This window comes from Pterocles gutturalis, unplaced genomic scaffold (assembly GCF_000699245.1).
Source record: "Pterocles gutturalis isolate BGI_N339 unplaced genomic scaffold, ASM69924v1 scaffold130, whole genome shotgun sequence".
NCBI classification, from domain to species: Eukaryota; Metazoa; Chordata; class Aves; order Pterocliformes; family Pteroclidae; genus Pterocles; species Pterocles gutturalis.
The window spans coordinates 19153-41859 of record NW_010145478.1 but is presented as its reverse complement, the minus strand read 5'-3'; the positions used below and the strand labels follow the sequence as shown (position 1 = coordinate 41859).

General features: G+C 46.5%; 1 protein-coding gene across 1 annotated transcript in view; it reads left to right on the top strand.

Annotated features, from left to right (window-relative positions):
• Nucleotides 1-22707, top strand: part of LOC104470450 (1-phosphatidylinositol 4,5-bisphosphate phosphodiesterase delta-1-like) — a gene marked incomplete at its 3' end in the record, with an annotated part of 38761 nt that overhangs the window by 1933 nt on the left and 14121 nt on the right. Inside the window, exon 2 of the mRNA XM_010085379.1 lies at nucleotides 11699-11863. Coding sequence (XP_010083681.1) covers nucleotides 11699-11863 — 165 coding nt within the window. The remainder of the gene's footprint in view (nucleotides 1-11698; nucleotides 11864-22707) is intronic.

Sequence of the window (22707 nt, the reverse complement as noted above, 5' to 3'; positions counted from 1 at the left end):
ACATTTAGCACACAATGAATCTGCTAGACTCTGGGGGCTTTTCTTTCTCTTGCCTCATGAAGTTGGTTTGCTTCTGAACTGGGAGCGCTTGTGCTTGCACAGATTATAGAATAGCTAATTTGTACTATGCCTTATTCTTATGCACTGACTTCTTCATCCAAGACACTGTGTACTTTGTGCTGGGAATGCCACAGCCCCGCTATGGGAGCACCCTCTGCCACAGCCCAGGGTGAGAATCAACAGGGAAAGGTCAGTAAAATCCTACAAAACTGGCCATTTCCTCCTTTCTTCTGTCAGACAGTCCTGAGGTTTAACTTCCAGATATAAATTCCCAATGAATCATCTCCACCTGTCCTTCTTAGCCGGGAGCATGGAGGAGGCACTTTCTGGACTTCAGCCTCCGTGGGTGGAGATGATGCTACTTGGGATCAGCAGGGATCTGCTCTGAAGCAGCTGCTAACTTTGACCTCTTTTCCTACAAACGAAATGCTCCTAGCACACCCCAGTCGATGCAAGTTATGCCTTATGTGTTAGATGGGAGTTTTTGGAGCCAGTGTTTCTAGTAGTGCAGGAGAATTTGCAGTGCTGACACTTCTCAGGACATTAAACATGCAGCTTATCCCTTTTTCTGACAGGACAAGTAAAATTAATTTCGGGTCTTTTTTTTATTTTGATGAAAAAGCTGCTAAGTTTCCAATCTCAGCAATGTCTTTGAGTAAAACTAAAGCTCTCAGTTAGTTTTGAGATTGTTGCCAGTGTGCAAAGCCCCAAAAGCAGGTGAGTTGGGGCAAGAAGATGCTTGGGGAGAAAAAGATTTTAATGAGGAAATGAAAGAGGAGGAAGAAGGAAATGGGGTTGCTTAGAAAACTGCTGCAGGTAGCTGAGATGAAAAGATACAGCCAACAACAGGGAAAAGGATGAAGGAAAGGTGTGTGGGGAAGAGACGGTTTGTGCAAGATCCGGAAACTCAGCTGACTTGATAGGCAGCTCTGCGAGTGGTGATGATTTGTATAATTTCCTTTACAGGGAGATCAAAATATAGAAACAGGTAATTATGAAGGAAAGCTGCAGACAAATATTGGTGATTTGATCATCCAGGGTTGGATTCAGCTGGCTAAATGTAGGTATCTGCATGAAATTTTAGGCTTATAGGTATCTGGACAGGTGAATTCTATCCTGCCTTCTTTTGGCCTCTTGTCCCCCGCACTGTGAATATCTAAATACTGCGAGACTAACCCTCAGCCCTTGTGTTTCTTAGGTCCTTACCATGGGTGGAGGGTCTCAGTCCTTACTCAGTCCAGCCCACCAGAATGGAAGGCTGCAGATCTTGGTCAAACATGGAGGTTTCTCTTTATGCAGGTGGAGGAGATTTTGCCACAGTTTCTTCTAAATTGAGATACTTCCACACCTTCAATGACCCAGTTTAGGCAATGTGCGTGGGGGAATTCTCACACCTCAGGCTGCCCCTCACATCTTTTAAAGCCATGTGTTGAGATACCAGAGAAGTCTCATGGGCTGTTTTTTGGCTAAAGTTACAGAGTGCTGAAATTCCAGATAAATCACTTGGGAGAAAAAAAAAAAAAAAAAAAAAGATTTTCCCCCCCCTAGTTTTTAATGATTCAGTTGTGCAATGTAATTCTTGCACAAATTTTGCCCTGCTACAAATGGTCAGAGTGAACTGCATTTCATCTGTGGAAGGCATTTCAGCTCCTGAAGAAAATGTCGAGAAAAGTTGTGAAGTGGCCTTAAAAAAATGAAGCTGGGATCCACTTACAATTGACTTTGGTTTTATGAAGAGACCATCTTCATCAGCACGTGCCCAGAAACGTGACTTAGGAGTTGGGCAACTAAGCTGCTGGCTGTGGGTGGTGGTCCTATCCATCAAGTTGAAATCCTTCTTTTCAATTACTTTCTTCCCACTGTTTTCACACCAGCTGCTGGAACAGCTGTAATTTACTGCAAGCCAGGGTTTGTTTAGTGCCTCTCACTCTGCAGCCAAATCTCTATGTGCACTGTGATGGAGGGACCAGCGGAAGGACAGAACCAAACCTTCAGCCTGGTTTTGAGTTCCCAAATGCAATTACATTTGTTCAGGTGTTTTACCTGGGTTTCATCAAGAGTGCAGGGCAGTAGCTTCTGATCAGTCACAGCTAGTGCTGTGCGTGGATCCAGGCTCCCTTCGAGTGACCCAGACTGGCAGAAAGATTTATGAAGATTTTCACAAATACAGGTCACAACTTGAACTGTCTGTGAAACGTCTGAGCAGGCAGCCTGGCTTTGTCTATACGAACCAGCGCCAGGGCTCTGCACTGTTTAACGGCCAGCACATTCCCCGCCATGGGTTTGATCCATAGCAAGCACACAGCATCATCTGGGTGATGGCATGGGCCTGCAGTCCCTCCCAGTAGGCAGTCAGGATATGGCCAGCCTGTTTTGGGGAAATACGGCTGTGTGGACTGATCAGAGCAGAGCTGGAAATGGGACTGTTTTCCTCCCAGAGACCTTGCAGACAAGGTGAGACAGCCAAAGGATACAGAGAGAAAGTGGGGCTGAGAAATACGGGGCAGAGTGATGCTACTGATCTCAGGGCACCAGAAACCTGTCCGTTATATGGCTTCTCGCCAGCATGCCAGGTGAGGAAGGTTTTAGGCAGTGATTTGAAGGACAGCCACAACATGATACTTGGGACAACTTCTATATGAAACTTTAAGGTCACACAGGCTCAGCAGGATCTCTCGAGCACCCTGGAAGGGAAGCAGAGAGGGCAAGAAAAGCCAATGTAAGGTAAAGAAGGAGGTTTGCTGCTCCTGCTGCCACAGGCTTTGTGGAGAAGCCCATTCTCAGTGTCACCACAAGGTGGAACTTGGTACATAGCACATGCACCGGAGATAAACCCAGTCAACCAGCAGCAGCGTCTTTGGCCAGAGATGCACCGATGCTGATGGTCTCAGCACCCACTCCCTGATCCCCATTTTCTCAGAGGTAGAAAGAAGGGGAGCACTGGTGTAGAGGAGACATTGGGATTTTTTGTTGGTGGTGAGAAAACTGGCTGTTCTCAGGCTCTGGTCTTCTGAGGAGGTGAGGTCTGACTGGGGAGAATAAAGCTGGGAGCAGTGAGTGGTGTCCTGGAGGAAGAGTGAGGTTTCTATGGATGGGATGTGAGAGGGCAAGAATAAAGTGAAGAACGGACTCCAGAGGGAAAGGCAGGGCAGGTGGGACCCTGCAGATGTGGCAGAAGCCTTGCTGTCCTGTCCTGGCAGGGTCTCAGCTGGAAGACAACTTGCCATTGCTGGGACCACACCGAGCCCAGGCACAGGCTTGCTAAAGAGCTGATGTAAAAGTGAGGTTGGATATAACCATGGGGTGATGGCAGATGACAAAAGGTTGTGCTAATTTCCAAGCAGCCTGACAATGCTCCTCATACTAGGTGTGCAAAACTAATCCTCAAACTTTATTTACCATCAGGAACTTCAGTTTCTGAGTGCTCCATCACCCTAACAAGTAATGGAAAGTTGTTGTGTTACTACAGACCAGCTGAACTACAGTTTTTCCAAACTCTCATTGATTCTGAGTTCACCTGAATTGAATGGTCTCACATTTGCTGAGGACTAGGAATACAGAGAGGTGGACACTGCAGTTCATTAACGAGCAGTGATACTCTGATTGTGCTATTACCCTTACTAAAATAATTCTATTCAATTTCACTGTGAGAGAGCCTAGGAGGGAAGATGTAATTACAGCGTTTCTTCAAAGAATGGCATCATGTAAAATAGACCTGATTTTCTCTTCTTGGTAACAAACACAGAGCAAGGCACAACCTTTGGCCTCTTTAGTGGGAAAATCTCCCCGTAGTGTGACATCTGTTATTTGTTACGTAACTGCCACAGGCATTACTGGTCATAATAGAGCAATTTCTATCATGCACATGATGCAATGGTGCCGTGGTGAGCTCATCACCAGCACGGCTATTTTCATTCCAGCCCTAAACTATCACAAGTCTGGGCAAATCAGCAGCTACCTTCTGCCCTGTCATTTGTGTCAGCAACTATCACAAGTCTGGGCAAATCAGCAGCTGCCTTCTGCCCTATCATTTGTGTCAGCGTGGTGTAAAGAGACTATTACCGGTATTAGGGCTGCAACACTTTTGGTATTGCCCAAACGTGGCGGTGATGGGAAAACAGGTCCAGCCCCAAAGAGCTCAAAGCCAACCTACTCATTCCTCTGTGAAGTGGTAATAGTGCTTCTTTAGCTCCTTTGTATAAAGATGTGATGGAGATTAATTAATTTTGGAAAATTCTCTGGCTGTGTGTTAATAGTTTTCTCCCATAGCCCATTTCCTAACAGACTCCACATCCTTTCTATCCCAAGTGCCTGTTTCCTGGATATTAAAGCACTTTGCTAACTTTGTGACTGCACTGTGACATCCTCATTCCCATTGATTTCCATTTGCTCCATGAGTTATCCATTTTATGATTAGCACAGCCCCGATCCTGAGCACGGGGACATGAATGACTTCACTCATGTGACTAGTGCCATTTATTTCAGTGGGATAGGTCATACGGGTACAATTGCGTGCTTGAGTGTTTGCAGGCTTCGGACCCAGTCAGGTGTTACCTGCAGTGAATAAGGGTTGGAGAATTTCTCCCTAAGCCACTTGCAGGACTCACTTCCTCCAGCGCCGGAGTGTGACGCAGCATCACGTAACATCAATAAGCAATGTCGTGTAACCCACAGGGTCACACTCACCCGTCAGGCTTCATCTACGAGATGTGACATTGTCTTTAAATGACCTCAAGACCACAATACATCCCGATCTGTTGTTTCCCAAAGCAGGGCATTTCTGGCTCTCATCTTCATTTTAAAAACAAACTGATTTCAACTGCCTTACATCTCTGAAGCTCTCATAACACCAAAACTCACACATTGCTTGCTGTTCTGGAAAAATAGCTAAACTTGGTGAATGCCGATCCTGTGTTTTGTCTGTGTGCAAACTTCAGGGATAAGTACAATGAAATGTTTTCTGAGGGCCTGGAAAGCTCCAAGCAGTGCTGCTGCTGGCACTGCTTATTAGGAATTAATGAGAAAATGAAGCAGAGGGGCTCTGTGTGCTCCCAAATCGATCCCTACAGGACTCTGGCTGCTGCTGGACAGGAGAGCTGCTGCACAGAAGCAAATTATTTTGCTAAGGCAAGTACGGGAGACCATCCTCTTCCTCACTCTTTTAATTAGACCAGTCCTCTCCAGTACAATGTGAAATATGGGAAGTGCTCAGAGACTGCTAGCTGATAAATATCATCCAGCCATTACATCATGGTGCCCACCTCCTAGCCAGAGCAAAAGCAAAGCTCCCGAGGGAGTGCGACAGAGATTATGGCTCCGACATCCAGCCCCCGTGTGTGCCACGGGCTCAGAAAAGGCTGGAGGTGTTTCCTCAAACACCCACAGACTGCCTGGCTAACGTGTTCGGCAATTTTCCATCCAGAAAATGCCTCTGTTCTCCTTTGCTGCCTGTGATTTGTAGTTGCTGTGTGTAAATAAGGCGTTATTAGTTGTACTGCTGCTCAAGGCTGTGTAATGGCTCTGCCTTGTCCCCAGAGAGTTTCTTACATGTGGCATATGGCAGCGATTAATGACTCTGATCCTGTCCTTGTGCTGGTCAAATAACCCAGTCCCTGTGTGCAGAGAAAGGAGGGGAAGATGGCTGGGTTGCCAGGCACCAGAAACAGAGCATATGTTTCTAAAACCTGTGTTGAATATGATGGGGGGGGCTGGTGATGGAGAGCATTGGATGAGGTTTCCAGGAAAAACGGTGACATGTGGTTCACTGACAAATTTCTCTGGCATATGCTGGTTCTGCAGTAAGGGACATTCATCCCAGTCTGACTCCATCTCCCTGCAGTATCTTCACCCTTGGCTCGCCTGGCAGGGCAGCAGCTAGCAAAGGCAATGACAAAAAAACCCCAGTCTGTTACAAGGTCTGTAAACTCACCTAGGAGGGAATAGCTTAATAAGTCTAGCTGCTGTATTTCACCGCAGAAAGGATCATGGCTAGGGAGGGGATGATTTTAGTCCCAGCCGTTGCCAGGACAATGGTCATGAGTTTCAGCAAAGGAAATTTATACTGGTCATAATGAACAAATTCTTCACTAAGAACATCTAAGCTCTTGAACAGGGATCTAGATAGGTTGTGTGGAGTCTCCATCCTTAGAGATACCCAAAACTCTCCTGGACAAGGGTGCGAGTAACCTGACCTACCTTTGAAGGTGACCCCACTTTGAGCTCCAGAGGTCCATTCCAAGCAAAATTAGTCTCTGATTCTGTGTAATCAGTGACTCGTTAAACCACTGATGGGGGCTTATTCCTGTGACAGACTGCAAGCTAAATCTGAATTACAAAAATAAACCCAGAGCGATGCAGAAAGGCAGGGTAAGTGACTCACCCAAGTCACATAGGAAAGCAGTGGCAGAGAAGAAATCTTAGGAAAATGTTCTTCTCTACGTGGAAAAAGAAGAGCATTAAAACACACTTTCCGACCAGCTTTTAGGCTACATCTGCCCTGGCTAAAAGATGTTTTTATCTTCCTCTTCAGTGCATGTCAGTGGGAACAGCACAGAACAGAAAGGGTGGAGCCAGGCTCTCTCTGATCCAGGCGTTTGCGGGCAGGCTAAGCTCACAAGCCCCAGGCACTGATTAGGAGCCACAAACAATATCTGGGAGGCTTCCAGCCCCTGGAAATGATGCATAAAAACCCACTGGCGTATGACTGTAGGAAAACTTGTTCCTTCTACCTGGGCAGCTGCCGGCAGGCGACTCAGTGTAATTTTACATCCAGTGTGTACTGGTGAGCAAAGCAGGAGGAGAGACTTCCCCCAGTCCCACCCCCAGCTGGATTCTGCCCTCCCCTGCCTTCCTCTGCCTGGTTCTCCCGTTGCCTCCGCACCCTCCTTGGAGCCCCTTTTGACACGACGTACGCCGGAGGCTCCTGGATGAGCAGGGATCCCCGCAGGGGTGGCGTGGCCCCCCATCCTTCCCGACATCCGACGTCTCTTCCTGTTCCCCGCGCTGGATCATGCAGTGTTTCCGAAGGCAGCCCAAGCGCAGCGTGTCCCAGGAAAACATCCTCCAGGAGCAGAGCCGTAGAGTGGCCGCGTTGAACGGCATGAGGCTGGGTAAGGGAGAAGTTGGCCAGACCCTCAGCGCTTCCACACGCTGGCAGCCGCTTCATTTCTGCCTCTTTTCCCTGCGCAGAGGCAGTGCTCCACCCTAAAGGCAACTCCAAGGTTATTTTTAAACTCCCGAGGTTTTTCTTCCTTTCCTTTGCCTGTAACCACCCGCCAGATGTGTAAACCGCTTCGTTTGAGGCATCAAAGAAAGTGGGACCTCTTTGGCAGATGGTTGGTTCCCAAATCTCTTGCTGGGCTTGCTGAACTATCGCTGGTCGAGGGTGTTTGGGGAAGGCAGTGCCCTTTTCCTGCCTGATTTTAGGACTTTTCCATGGTGCATTGTTAGTTGCTGTAAGAGCCCAAGGAACCACTTGGAGGTCTGTATTCAGCAGATGAAAAGAAAGAGGAAACCCAGGGAGTTTCATAACTTCTGTGTCTGGCTATGAACTCATTTCTGGTTCCTGCTCTCTAGAGATGCAGCCCAAGTGGATGCGAGTCGCTTGGTTTCCGTGGCTACAGAGGGCAGGTGGAAATGGAAAATCACTGTTTACCCACTGGAGTTCTTTGGAATTTATCAGAAAGGCGTTCTGCCCTTTTAAACTGGCAAACCTGAGTTATGTCTGATCTTAAACCAGGCAGGAGAGGGAGAGCAGGCAGGAGGTGGCTTGTTTTATAGGAGTTGTGATTAACGTGTTTGTATCAGATCAGCAGGTTTGCGAGTGAGCAATGCAGAACTGTGGAATATCTTCTGTAGACATCATTCTAACTACCTCCTTAGTGATCTCAAAGCCTGGCTTCTACCATGACAGCTGTTGTTTTATTGTGCTTCCTGCTTGCTGTAAACCTGAAATGGATAATACAAAGGTTAATATTTTGATATCTTAGTGTCTAAAGCTTTATAGTGCAGTATATTAACTTCATGGTTATTGCAGTGCTGTGTGTCCTTGAGGTGCTCCTACCTTTGCCAAACATGATTTTCACTCTGAGCATTATTGCACACTAAATATATTCTGTTTAGAAAGCGTGTGATGGATATTTTGCGAGGAAGGGGGCCTGACTCTCAAAATGCACTCTGCAGTTTTGCATGCCAAGTATGTATTTGGTATTTCACGGAGGATGCTAAGCAAGACACAGTGCTGCCACATGTTTCAGGCAGGATTTGGACATTTATTTCAGTGTGGTGATTGTGCTTCGCATGCCTAATGTTGTTATGTAGTTGGAAATGAATATCCTTGTCCTGCTGCACAGTGTTTTTCAATTTTTACATGATGTATGTTTATGATGACTCTGGTTTCTTTCATACAAGTTTCCATTGCTGTGAGATGGAGCTCTGGACCGCAAACCTCCTTAGCTCCATGGGGTTGTTAAACAGAAATCCTCAGGAGCTGGTTCGGGCATAAAACCTGAGATGAGGTTTCTGCTGGGAAAAGGTGTTTTTTTGTTTTATTTTTTTTTTCTGGAAAGCAGTTCAAATGACCAGCTGAGAGTGATGTCCCACTGGCACATCAGGGGTGTGTTTGTGGCTCCTGTACTGGCAGATCAGAGCATCTTCTGCTCCATCTCTGGCCTAACAAAGTGCTGGTGAATTGTAGATTGAAATAGCGAGGCTAAGTGACTCACCCAAGGTTATTTAAAGAGTCGGTGGCAGTGCTTGTACCAGGCATAGGTGGCAGGGTCCAAAACACCGGTCTTCTTTCCCAGCATGTTTATGTCTCTGAGTGTGAACTGCTGCTGGACAGGCACAGAGCAGGTCTGGACCAGGCTGTGCCCCCCCGGTTATGGGGATGGACCACCATTGGGTGGCTCAGTCAGTACTGGGGGTCACCACTGGCAGGGGTCTGCTCTGGGTGACTTCTCTCCAGCTGAACAGCCTCTCACATCTAAGGAATACAGAGGTGTTAGAGGTCCTTTTGCCCTTTCCTGGACAAACCTACTGTTTCCTAGAGGCAAGCTTGTCATAGTGGCCAAGGAGGGCTGGGAGGGCTGCTCCCAACCTATAGTTAGATCCTCTGAAGAGGAAGGCGAGTTTTGACCCATGCTTATATGACTGGCCTGTGCCGCTGAGCAGGATGAAGGGCTCTGAGCTCCAGCTTGTGTCTGACCTGTGTGGATCAAGCCTGGAGGAGAGGACTCTGCCTTTGACCACTGCCTGTGCCCATCCAGATTTGCCTGTATTGCATTGGTGCAGCAATTTGAGATGTCCAGGTAGCATGATACGTTACACACAACATGCCCCAGTTAACAGGGATTTCTCATTACACACTTATGCACATGGACATCCAAAGGAATTGGTGTTTCTTCTGCTTTCCTTCTCATGTCACCCTAGGATGGCATGTCCTCCTCCTAGTCCCACAATGATGCCTTGCATGGTTGGGATCTGAAGAAAAGGAGGGAATGAGGCTGCGAGCCAGAATGTTGTGGGTGAATAGAGAGAAGGAAGAGGTTTGTCTCCTCTCCAGGAACCTTGAGTGATGCCACAGAGACGTTAAGGTGGCCTAAGTCTGTGGCATTTTCTCTGCACTTGGAAGACCTTTGCCTTGGAGAGGAAGCCTTAACACCACAACTCAGGAGACCAAGGACCTGTGAAGCTGTTGTGGTGTCTGTCCTTCTTCTGGATGCTCTGGCCTCTTGTCAGCCCTTGGGTATGCTGGCACCTCAGCAAACCCAGGAAGATGTTCCAGATCCCGTAGCTGGGGTCAATCTTTCACCTTTATGTGCTTTGCAGGAGGTGGATTTTTTTTCTTCTCTTCCTGACTTTCTTTCTGAGTATGCTGTAGCATGGGAAGACACTTAATTAATGAGATAGCTAATTGAATGTAGAGAAAAGAGAGAGGCCACAGCCACCTTTTCAGGATCTCCAGCTCCCACTGTGACGCTTTCAACCCCAGATGTCTCAGCTCTGGGCATGCTCCTTGGCATCTGCAAAACCAGTAAAGTGGTGTGAGCAGCCCACTGAGTGGACACTGGACACCCCTAATATTTTTCTTTGATGGAAGTCTCATTTTTTCTTTGGCAACCTAAAATGCTCTCTTTAGGCCAATGTATCCCACCTACAAACACATGGTTCTGCTTTTTGCTGCTGCCACCGTGACCCTCCATGGTGGTCTGCAGCACCTGGCACTTCAGTTTCCTGTATGAATTGTCAGGAATCTGGGGTTTTGGCCACTCATATGCTGCATTTTGTTTTTCAAGCAGGCGCTGAAGTGACACTTGGTATTTTATTGCCTTGCTTTGTTCAAAAAGCAACAATTCAAGGCAGCTGTATCTAGCAGAGAAGAACAAACCTGATGTCACAGGGGAATGCCACATTGCAATATAAATGTTATTGCATAAATCACTTAACTTGGATTTCTGCTTTGTGAGACCCTGTGTTATGTTTACGTAGCATTGGGAAATTCCCCATGATGTGAGTGTCAGGTGTCTGCAGGTGGCCAAGTGGTTATCTGCACCGTCAAGATAAGGTTAGCAAAAATCCCAGTGAGCTGGGATGCGCTTGGTCAGTACTGCAGGGTTAAATGCTGGTTCACCAGCTTTGCACCAGCCTTTCATGCAATGTCAGAGATGCAAGGTGCCTATTACAGAAAGCCCAGGATGTGTTTCTCATGTTTCGTGCTCTCACCCTCCCCAGCCCACACACTCCAGATCTGTAATTAATGGTTGGTTTGAGGGACAGATCCTCCAAGGTATTTAGGTATGTGGAAGTCATATACTGCTGAGACATTCAAAACCCTGTAGAATGCCAAATTTATGTCTTCACAGTCTCAGTAGATGCCTGTTGCCTCTCTGGATGTCTAAGTACCTTCCTGAATCTAACCTAAGATGTGAAATCTGAAGTTTTTGGAACCAGAAGGTCTGGTTATTATTACTTGTCATTGTGGTGGCCTTGTAGGGTAAGAAAGATAAAGGTCCTCTCAGATACTAGCTGGGCAATGAGGAGAGCATGGTTGCTGCCTTATTGCTACCTTATTGATGTGATCCTGCCTGTCACCAAACTTATCTGTATATGTCCTAAGCTTCATGTCACTGATCTTCAAAATTCCCATGTGGATAGGAAGAGACTGCTTGCCCGGGAAGGAAGAGAGATATCTTTGTGTATTCCTGTTTCCACAAAGGAAATTTTTTGCAGAATAGATTTGAAATCACTTGAAAGTTCCCGACAGTACTCCAATTACAAGCTATACAGTTTTCTTTCCTCTGCTTTTACTGTTATGTTGTTGGTTTTGTTGTTGTTTTTGCATCCTAACATTAGACTGTGTTTGCTGGGAAGAAGATATTTTATGTTTGGAAACCACCTGAGAATTATAGTACAAAAGACTTTAGACTCAGTCTAAGGAATCTACAAGGCTCCATCCAGCCTCTTCTGTGAGCATAAAGTGTGGCAAGGCGTGTCTCTGGTGTCTCTGCTCTGCTGTCCTCCCCAGACCTGTCTGCACTGCAGTGGTCTATGTATGTCTGTGGTTAGTGTCCTGTGCATCCTAGTGACCCTATGTGCATCATTTCTTGACTCTTACATTACCACTACTGCTTCTTCGCAGGCCTGAAGGATGACAAGGATCTGAAGTTCCTCCTGAAAGGCAGCCAGCTGCTAAAAGTGAAGTCGGGCTCTTGGAGAAAGGAGCGGTTTTATAAGCTCCAGGAAGACTGCAAAACCATATGGCAGGAATCAAAGAAGATGCTGAGGTCTCCAGAGTCACAGATCTGTAAGTAAAGTTTGCTTCGTCATCAGCTTGGGGTGCTGTGGGCAGAGGTGCTTGGGGTGAACCAGGACCATTATGCTTGCGTCTTGGAGTAATGAGACCGGATCCTTCATACCTCCTGTAACACACAAACTGAGTGATGCCGTCAGCTCTGGAGGTGGCTGCCATGTCAGGAATGGCCACGTTTCCCAAGCTCGTGAGCTACTGCTTGAAATTGCTGTGGGGTGGGTGGTGCTGGTCTCAGCAGCCCTGCCTGGTTCATTTCCTCCCCAAAGCAAGAGTTCAGGTTACTCAGGTGCTGAGTCCTAGTGCTCGGTGTGAGACATGCCCTGAGCATCTATGGTGTGCTTGGGCTGTCGGTCTGGGCTCTGCTGGGACGCTTTTCTGCCTGCAGTCCCAGGGAAAGCTGGAATTTAAACCTCACAAGGGAGCCACAGAGTTATGGAGATCCAAGGGCTGGCAGGAGATCTCTCTGGGAAGGAAAGCCTGTTCTCATCCTTATCTTGGAAACTCAGAATCCACCCCATTGTAAAAAGTCCAGATACCACAGTAACCATTGTATAGACACAGGGAAAACCATTCTGTGCCAGCATCACCCATCACTTGGGGCTGTAATTGGGACCAGGAGCCCAATTGTGCAGTCAAACTGAGATCAGGCAGAGTGTGTATCTGTTTATATCTGGTTTTTCTTCTCATTTTGTATTTTTCTGACATATTTCTCTGTCACTAATCATCACAGTCTTGTAAAGCCAAATGAAGTAAATGAATAATATGAAATATATTTTATGGCATGTTGAAATGTAGAACGCGCTGCCCATGTTATTTACACTATTTTTTTGGTAACAATCACAACTAACTGAATGAAGAGTGGGTTTTCCAAATTACTCCCCATCCCACAAACAGTGGTAAGATTTTCAGTAAGAGTAAGGTAGCAGGGCAAAATACGTTTGGTTTGTAACCTTGACTGCCACACTTCTCATGGGACCTCGGGCAGCTCTTGGTGCATGCTTCCCCACACGTTTCCTTTCTCCTCCTCTATTTAGCTATAAAAGGCTTTGGGTTGGAGGCTGTCCCCTGTTGTGTTTGCATGCCCAGCATGGCAGGGTGCTGAGCTCACTTGGGCTGTTTAGGTACCACTGCAATAACCCCTGACAGCAACAAACGCAGAGACCTTGGGGAATGTTTGCTCCCCAGGAATGACTGCTCTGTTGAGCTCTGTCCCGTATAAAAGCAAAGTCCTTTCCCACATGATGTCTTGCCATAAAACAAATATGGACATGAGATGAATGACTTTCACAGCTTTCTTTCCTGTTCTTTGAGACAGCTGTTTCCAAATTATGGGGGCTGAGAGCACCTCCAGCAACAGTCCTGACCCCACCTGGTCCTCTGAAGTAAATGGGTGGGGGTCTTTGTGCTGTGGCTTCAGGGATCTTGGTGTCTGCTTGGAGAAGCGCCGGTTGAACCCATTGCCTCCATCGCTGGGGCAGTGGCACGGAGAGCTGGCGCAAGTGTAACTTTTTAATGTACTGAGCTGCAATAATAGCCCTGCAGCGAGATTAAATCCTTTGAGCTGGGTGTTGGGCATGGACTGGGAGTGTGCCTGCGTGGGTGTGGATTTACAGCCCTCAAAGATACTGTTTGCTAACTGGGTACAACCAATGTTGCCACACTGCTGGAGGCTGAGCCAGTGCCACTGCAGGAAGGAGAAGGTGCTGAGCCCTGGGAGTGTCCTCAGTGCAAAGTGAAGATGGAGTAACATTGCCTACCAACCCACACCCCCAGGTATGCTCCATAACACCTCTGTGCACGCACACCTTTCCCCAGAGCCAGATTCCTTTTTTTGTCATCAGGATAGCAGGAAAGGAGACCAGGCAGTCGGGGAGACCTTGTCCTTGCTGCTCTGAAAAAGTAAGCTGTGGCAGGGCTCTGGCTGGGCTGGTTTTGCACCCGTACACCCGGCTGGTTGTGAAAGCAAGGCTAGTGCCAGGCTGACCTAGCAAGTGTGGTAGAGTGGGCTGCATCCCACATGCTCCTGGGAGGATGGGAGGCTCTACCTGCAGCCGTGGCGCAAGCTTTTGGGAGGGTTGGAGGGCCACCTCGAGGCTGCTTTCAACAGGTGCTCTGGATGCACCTGAAACTGGAAGTCAACAAGAAAGATGAGTACTGGACTGATGCCTGCACAGTCCCATGCCATAACCTCAAGGACATCTATTTTCCCATGCTTTCTCCTCTGTTGGTCCTCTGAGATCTTCCATTCCCAAGTTCTCGCTGGGTCTGAGTTTCTGTCTTGAGCTTTTAACTTCACCAGGCTGCCATGGGTTTAGGTATAGGGAGGATGACCCCTGGTTAGTGTTGTTTTCTCTGGTGGGCTCTGTCACTGTGGCTGCCTTCTCATTTGGTCCAGTGTGTGTAGGCGGTCAAAAAGCAGAGGAAGAGTGCAGGGTCATGATTTGATACTCAAAATCAGGGACTTCAAGGTGGGTATCTCCAGAGGGTCACCCTTCCATGTTAACAGACAGTAACTTTGCCCTCCAGCACAAAGCCTTTCTAAAACTGCAGATAAGCTGCCTTTTTTAGGAAGGAAAAAGCATGGGCAGAATGGAAACTGGGAGGTTTTAGCAGCAGGTCTAATCTTATCGGCAGCATTGCTGAGAGCAAGCAGATGGAGGCACCTCAGAGGAGCAAAGCCTGGGCAGGGGAAGGGTTATGGTTTTGTTTGGACAATTTCCTGTTATTCCTGCTCCTGTTCTTATAATCCTGCAGAAAAGGTATTTGTAAACCATTGGGTGGTGGTGTCTAGCAGATAAAACTAGGGACTGCCAAGGCTAGACAGAAGAAAATTGGATGTTTCAAGTTAAAAAACCCAATTTATCAGGGTTGTCACAGGCACAGATGTTGCCTGGATTGGATACATGAGGTACAACCAGTACTTTCCTCAGGTGTCTTTATTTTAAACAACTGGAAATTTAGACTGGATGCTGTCTGGATAGCTGTATCACCCACAGGGCTTTTTGGGGGATAGGCTGTCATTCCAATATGGTTTCTATGCAAGTAGAACATAATCCATCTTTTCCTTACCATCCATAATCCATTATTTTTCAGTGTGTTCCATTTAGGCACAAGGGAACAGTTTTGTTTTTTTTTTTTGTTTTTTTTTTGTTTGTTTTGTTTTGTTTTTTTTCCAAAAGCCCTTGAAGCATCTGAAGTGGTCAGTTTTCCAACAAACATGTTATGACCTGTGCTTACTCTCTGCTCAACTTCCGCAGAAAGATAGGAATGCTGGGCATGAAGGGCTGCACAAAAGCACCTTTAAAAATCCATTTTTCACCATAGCCTGCTACATCCCGTGTCTGAGCTGCATACTGGTCTCATAAACACACAGCTGCTCTCTGTTATCTTAAATATTGTGTAGAGCCATGGTCAGAGTGGATGCTTCTTTGTCCTGTGAGGCTTTTACACATGACACAGCTTTCTTCCTGGGTTCAAGTGGCAGGATTAACAGTTTTGGGGCAAAGAAAAGGTTTGTGCAAGGGGGCTGGTAAACAGCCAGTTCAGTCAGAGGCAGTTCGATCCTGAGCATCACTGTGTGTTCAAAGAGCAGCAGCCTGGCAGTAACACTGTCGTGTTTAGCTGCGGTCAAATATCAGGTCTCATCTACCTGGAAAAAAAGAGCAAAAAGGCATGTGCTGCTTTCAGTGAAATCGATTTTTAAAAGTCTTTTCTCGAGCCAGCTGAAATCCCTAGCGTGAGCTCACTTAAGCCAGACTCAATCCCTTTAAAAACTCTCTGAACGTGGGGATTTGTAGGGATGGTTGAAAACTTTCCAGTGAAACATCCTTTGGAGTGTTTGGTGGAGGAAGAGAATGCTCAAAGCCAGAAAGAAAAGACTGAATGATCATTTTGATTTAGGGGTGCTAGAGTGGAGCCCCAGAGAAGCTGGTGCTTTGCTGCCTCCTGCTCCCTTTCTCTGCTGGAGGGTCAGGGAGATGACGTTTCCCATGACAGCCCTGAGTGAGCCTTTGCACAGAGCACCAAGGGTGACTCACTGGGGGTGTGTCGGTGAGTCACGACCAGTCAAGAAAGAAGTTTAGGAGTTTTGGATTAAATACTTCAATTTCTGGCCAAAAGCTTTACTTAAAAGCTACTATTGTTGGGGCTTTTTTCTTCTGTATTTTGATTAAAATTAGCAGTTTTGGGAGCAATTTACAGAGGTGAGCTAAATTCAGTTGCACAACTGAAAGTTGCAAGTGATGATTGTATTATTATTTAAAGTAACGAAGTTGATATTTTGATCTAATGGTTAATTATCCTTGCTATTAAAAATGCACAGAATTTCTTCCAGTTCCTCTGACTTCCAGCCCAATTATAGCATTTTTTTTGCATGTTTTAAACATGGTACAAAAGCTTTATGTTTATAGCCCACTACCAGGATTCAGCAGAAAACTTCTTCCTTCATTTTTGAGCTCCTGTGAAATTTGGGAACACCCTTAAAATGCCATGTAATGAACATACCATAACATTTCTGTGGAGGAATGAATGATTGTCTCCATTGAATGAATGCCCTGAACTTTCTTGCAAAAGAACAGGAAGGACATGATATTGTGCTGTGCTTGCTCAAGTCAAGAAGTGAAAACTTTAAATTGTTCCTGATAAGTGCCTAAAGTCAACAGAAACTCTCAGCAAGCTCTAGACACACAGCAGGCAGTTGACTGCACCGACACCTTCCTTCTGGTTAGGCAGTTTCTTTAGGAATCATTACTTCGCGGTCAGACATGTATTTGTCCCTGGAAAAATATTTGCTGATGTGAATGTGTTATGCAAGGCATCCGTCAGCTGTGAAAACAAAACCATCTGTCTGTGGGTCTCATTAGTTTTTATCAAAATCACTCAACCCATAAAACAAGTCATTTCAAATGCAGAGCTGCCTGGTTTTTCGATTTAATTTTGAATCAGGCCACTGCATGCGTTACTGGGACAGCTTTCATCACAGGCAGCGTGCTGACAAATATTGACCTTATTCTCCCTAGCATATGTTGAATGCAAAGAGAGAAGTGTCGAGAGCCTTAGATCCAAATTTAGCGGGACTGTAATGGAAAGAGAAGTAGGAACCAGTTGCAGAAATAGTTTGCAGGGCCCTGGTTGTGATGTGTGGACGGAATGTAAATAGAGATCACGCTATTTACATCAATGCCCCAGGCTGTGATGGGTAGACAGCAAGATTGGGTAAAGATGTGACATTAAAAGGTATTTCCAAACAACCTGTAAAATTACATGTGCATTATATCACCGGTGGTCAGCTGGTGACACACACCAGCAATGAGGACAGACTGCTGTGCAGCAGATCTCACGTTAAAACAATGTGCTGAGCAGGTCAGCGGAGGGAGGAATCAGCAGCTGGGACCTGCAGTGATTCACGCACCAGGAGATGAGTGAGCAATGCTAAGAAGGCACTTAGTGGGGTGCTAAACCCCACTTTGCTAAACCCACCTTTGAATCATGATGTTAAAGCATCCCTCGTGATGAGGGTGATGGAGAGCCTTGGATAGCCCAGTCCAGGGAGTTGAGAGTGCTCCAGCTCCTGCTGATTACAAAGGTCCTGATCCCAACTGCGTTTGGCCATTAGCATCAGCCACCTACGGTGAAACTGAAATCAGCTGAACTGCTTTTTCTGGGGTGAAACCAAAGAGAGAAGCAGCACGCAGTGCCAGTTTGCCCCATATGCTCCGCATGCTGTGAAATCCATGTAGTCTGGCTGCAGCCATCCTGGCTGGCAGGGCAGTCCTGGGGTCAGATAGCAGCTTTCATCTGTTCTGGACAAGATGCTAAGCCAGCCCGGCTGAGCTGCTGCTGGTGAAGGTCTGAGCTCTCTGCAGATGTGCGGTTTTGTGTGCAAATACAGTGCAAGCTATTACCAGCTGAGCACATTTCTCATCTGCATTTCCTGACGGTAAACAGAAGTGACTTACTGAAACAATTAGAGTAGGATGGAGTAATGCAACGTGACTGGATGCCACATTGCAGAGATCACTTGGTAATGACAGGGAGGTAGGATAAGGAAAGGGAAGGACCTGAGGAGTATTTCCCCCAGAGTGAAAAACCTGTCCCCCCCGCCATGAGTAGCTCAAGGCCAGCTGTTTTGGCAGTGCCTCCAAGTGTCTGTGCATTGACCATCCTCTCCCTCTTTATCAGCAAAGGCACAAGGAAGGAGAAGCACCTTTTGGTCCTTGTGCTTCACGTGCTCAGTGCTTCGTGGGTGATGCGGGTTCAGTTCCTTGTTCTCTCTCTTTTCTGTAGAAAAAAAATATCTCATTTGAAAGGGCTGCCTGCCAAAAAGGAGGAAGGCGAAGGGTGATTGCTCTCTGGCTCTTTTCCTCCTTTCCCTATATTCTTTAGGATTACCAAAGTGTTTTCCTGTCCACGCTCCCTGCACAGTCTGGACGTTGCATCTGAGGAGCAGTGATGGGAGAAGGAATGGAGAGGGCAATGGCCAGGGCTCATCCCTCAGACAAGTGCTCCAGTCATTCGGTACCTTGTCAGGCTTGTCCTTCTGGCTCTCCAACGCTTGCATTTTTGGCTGCCCAATGGCTCACAGTGCCTATGTGTGAATAGGATGCACTCCTGAATCCTGAAAGCTCTGGGGTTACAGCTTGTGGGGTGACGGAGAGACTGAATTTGTGTCCCTCTCCCTACTGCTTCCTGCAGAAATGTCTCTCACACCAGTGGCCATCATAGGGCTGAAAGCCTTGCACTGGGGTGTGTTAGAGGGCACCTCATGGAGGGTGGTCAGGCCAGGCTAGGTCACAGAATCATAGAATAGTTTGGGTTGGAAGGGATCTTAAAGATTGTCTAGTTCCAACCCCCTGCCATGGGCAGGGACACCTCCCACTAGCCCAGGTTGCTCAAAGCCTCATCCAGCCTGGTCCTGCTGGAGGGAGGTGGGGAGCCCTTTGTAGAGGGCCACTTGAAGGGAGAAACTAACTTCTGGGGCATGGGGGAGCTTTCGGGTCAGGCAGAGGCACAGGTGAGGCTCTGCAACTGCTCAGCAAGGTTTTGTGGGTCACTGGTTTGGACTTGGGGACTTGCAGACTCTCTAAGTCCAGTTACAGGCACCTCAGTGTTCATCATCCTAACAGCAAGCTCCCTGAAAGCCATGAAGAGGGAAATCCAGATTGAAAGAGACACCCAAAAGATACATGTAGGTTCCTTGAAAACATGCTGGCTGTCAGAACTGGCCTCCTGCATCCTGCGAGCCTGACCCACACCTGCCTGTTAATGCCTTGGGTGAAAGGAGAAGGGCACCAGGCTGAGAATTAGCAAGGGAGGAGCACCAGGGCAGTATCCAGTGATAAAAATTGAAAGGAGGATTAAAAAGAGAGTCCTTACGTTTCCCTGCGACTAGTTCAGACAGGAGTAATTTCACTGGCTCTAGGGAACGCTGCTGTGAGCGGGGAGCCATCGGCTGTGGCACTGAAGGAAGGACACAAGTGTCCTTGTGTTGTGCTTCATGTTTTGGGCTTTACACAAACCACCTCTTCAGCAGACGTAAACACTCGGGAGAAGTCGATGCAGACTTTCCAGATTCTCTTCTGCTTGTGGTTACCTCCCCGCCGTGGCGTGATGGGCAAGGGACAGAGAGGTTGCAGGGATACGTGATTGATGGGTGTTTGCTGTAAGTGTTCCTCTGCTGTGAAACGCCTCTGTCCCCCAGTTCTTTCCGATTTCTCCTTGCAGATAGCTCAGCTGAGCACACGGTTAATTTAGGACTGCTAATACAGTGCGCTCGCTGTCTGGGAGCAGCTGATAATGTACTCATGCTGGGTTAAGATTTTCCAGAAAAGAGATAACATTAGCAGATGGCTTGGGCTGACTCCTTTGGCTTAAGTTTTTTTATTGATAGATGAAAGCAGTACTCACAACCAAGCTATGGAAAGCTTTAAAAAGTGTCCTCCCTTATTCTGCTTTTTTAACTGTTCCTGCACTGATAGTTTCTCTCCTTGACTCCAGTAGGCACCAGTCCTGTTCTTCAGCCTTCCTTGTACTTTTTCTGCATAGAGTAGCTCCCTGCCCTCTATCATCCTCAGCACACACCACAGAGATCAGGGCAGCCCTTCCAGACACAGATCTCCAATCTTTTTTTCCTCCCACACAGCTCTCTTTTCCAGTGGATTCACTTTGCCAGATAATGGTTTCCAAAGAATCCATTCTAAATTTCCAATATTTAACATCAGATTTTCTAGTCTTGGAAACACTAGGTTGTTGCCAACCCAAAGTTGAGGGATTGATTGCACAAGCAGGCTAACTAGCCATTCTGAAGGGACAACAACTGACGAGCCAAGCAGTGGTGAGCAGTTGGCAGGTGATGAGGAGCAATAGGATGATCCTTCCGCTTGCACTGCCGTCACCAGGAGAGACTGGGAGTGGAAAAGAATCACCTACTTAGGGACTATCTGCATGGCACACATCTGATCGGAGATGCTCAGCCTGGGCTTCCTTTCTGGTTGATGGTCCACTGTAGCCATAGATTAAGGATGTGATTTATCTTACCCTAAAGTTTTTGCCTAAATAGGACAGAAGATTTCTGTTCCAAAAGTTTCTTTTTTTTCCCCCAATTCACTATAAAAGGAGCCTAACTAAATTTTAGACTTCTTAACTAAGCTGAATCCGTCCAAATATGATAGCATCCTTTACACTAAGGGTGTAGCTCTACCTAAGGCACAATCACTATCATTTGCCCAATGTCCTAGTTAACGGGCAAAATCACCAGCAAGGCTTTCTATGAGCAGCCCAGCTGCAAGGGAATTGCAGCCCTTTTCTTTCATAGATGGTTTTAGTACCCAAAACCATAAACTTTCACTCAACCATAAATTGGCCAGATAACATAATTCCACAGCAGCCCATCCCATCCCATCCCAACCCAACCTTCTCTTCTCCTCCCCTCCCCTCCTACTGTTGGCCTTTATGAAGTGATAATAAAAGACCACACAAAGATAATTGCTCATAATTGTCAGGGAGGAGCTCTGCCAGCTCCAGGAAGGTCCTCATGGTATGTTCTTGTATAGGAACCAAACCAGCAATGTGCTGTGGAAGATGTTTGACCACCCCAACATATGGTGGGAATTTAAAGCAATTATCAAGTGTTGTTTTTGGAAAGTCACTGATTTTTTAAGAATGAAATTTTGGGTGGGTTTTTTTCTTTTTTCTTTTTTTTTTTTTTTTTTTTTTTTTTTTTTTCTTTCCCTTCCCAGCAGCTGAGCATCATTATGACTGCCCTGGGAAAAAGGAAGGTTTTCAAACACTAATGAGCACCTGATGAATTTTGGATGATCCCAGGGCAGCCATGCTAAAAACCTGCAGGGTGGATGCTGAGTGGTGTTTTTCTGCAGTGCTGGCTTTGAATGAACTGCGCACTTTAATGGTGAAATTGCACCAGTTTAAATGAAGGAGAGGTTAAAATGGATGTTTAAAGGCAAGTTTCTCCTATTCAGCTAAACAGTGGGGATATTTTACACTCATGTACTGCTTTTCAACAAAGCTCCTTCAAGATAAACACAAATAAAATCAGTGTCACATATCTGTCACACAGGAAATAACTTTTACCTCTGATTTTGAAGTAAGGAGAAGTTAAGCCTTTTTTTTTTTTTTGCCCCCAAATTCCCGTGATTATCTCTATTTTTTTGGCATGCTTGTTATAGAAGAGGGCTGAATATCTCTCAGGTGTGTTGCCTTTTCTATATGTGCCCTGGGATGGCATTGGTAGATGTTTGTAAAATATTAACTGGTCTGTCTCCCACCCAAGGAAATGCAGTGAGACTTTCTCGATTATGGACTCCAACACTATTTACAAACATTTTTGCTGTTCATTGTGAATAGGTGCCATCCCTACTTTGGTGTTAAGTAGCAGCAGTCGAATGTGATTAAGCAGTTTCTGCCTTTTCCTCTCAGTCCTTTGTAGATGCATGAAGTGGCCCATGAAAGACAAAAAGAGGCTGTGGGTGCTGCTGGGAGCTTGCATCATTTCAGCACGGTTTGAGGTCACCTGCATGATCCCAGGGACAATGTAGCGGTGTCTCAGTTACTTAGATTTGTTTAATAACATAGTCCCTTGAATGTGCTGCTCTTTCTGGACTGCCTCGTGTTTGCATTTTGCAAACCTGCTGTGACTTCAGGGCTCATTTCCACTAGCTGAGGGGCAGAGATGGAAGTGGGGAAGGATGGTCCTGAAAGCAGTGTTTTGCTTTCTTACAGCAAAGAGGATCAAGTCTACCCTGGACAGGGGTGAGGATGGAGTATGGGTGACACCAAGCTGCTCTGAAGCTTTGGTCTTTGGCTCCCTGATTTGCACTAGTGAGACTGAGAAGAATATACAAGATTTTAGATTTTACCATCTCAATCTTTTGCAAATTAAAGAATGACTGGTTTGGTCCCTGCCTTCCTCTTGCTGGAGTCACCTCGCATTTTCCTGTAGGGTGATGGTCACAGGGGGCACAGCTCTGCTCTCCCCGCTCTTGGATGGACCTCGCATTTTCCTGTAGGGTGATGGTCACCCGCTCTTGGATGGGGTCAGAGATCAAATCAGGGATGCGCCAAGAACTGGAACCAAACTCTTGGCAGTGATTTATGTCTCATAAACATGATATCACAGTATGGCATCTCATGAATATTCTGCTTCTTTGTAAAAAAAAGAACATGGGGAAAGAGGTTTGTGTTTTTCATTTTTTTTTTTTTTAATCTTGCTTTTTCTGTTCCTTTTGCTTTGAACTTACCAAAGTGTGGGGAAGGGGGAGAAGGGAAGGGACTCCTCCAGAGGTTTCAGGAAAAGGAGAAAGAGTGATTTCTTAATATCCCTC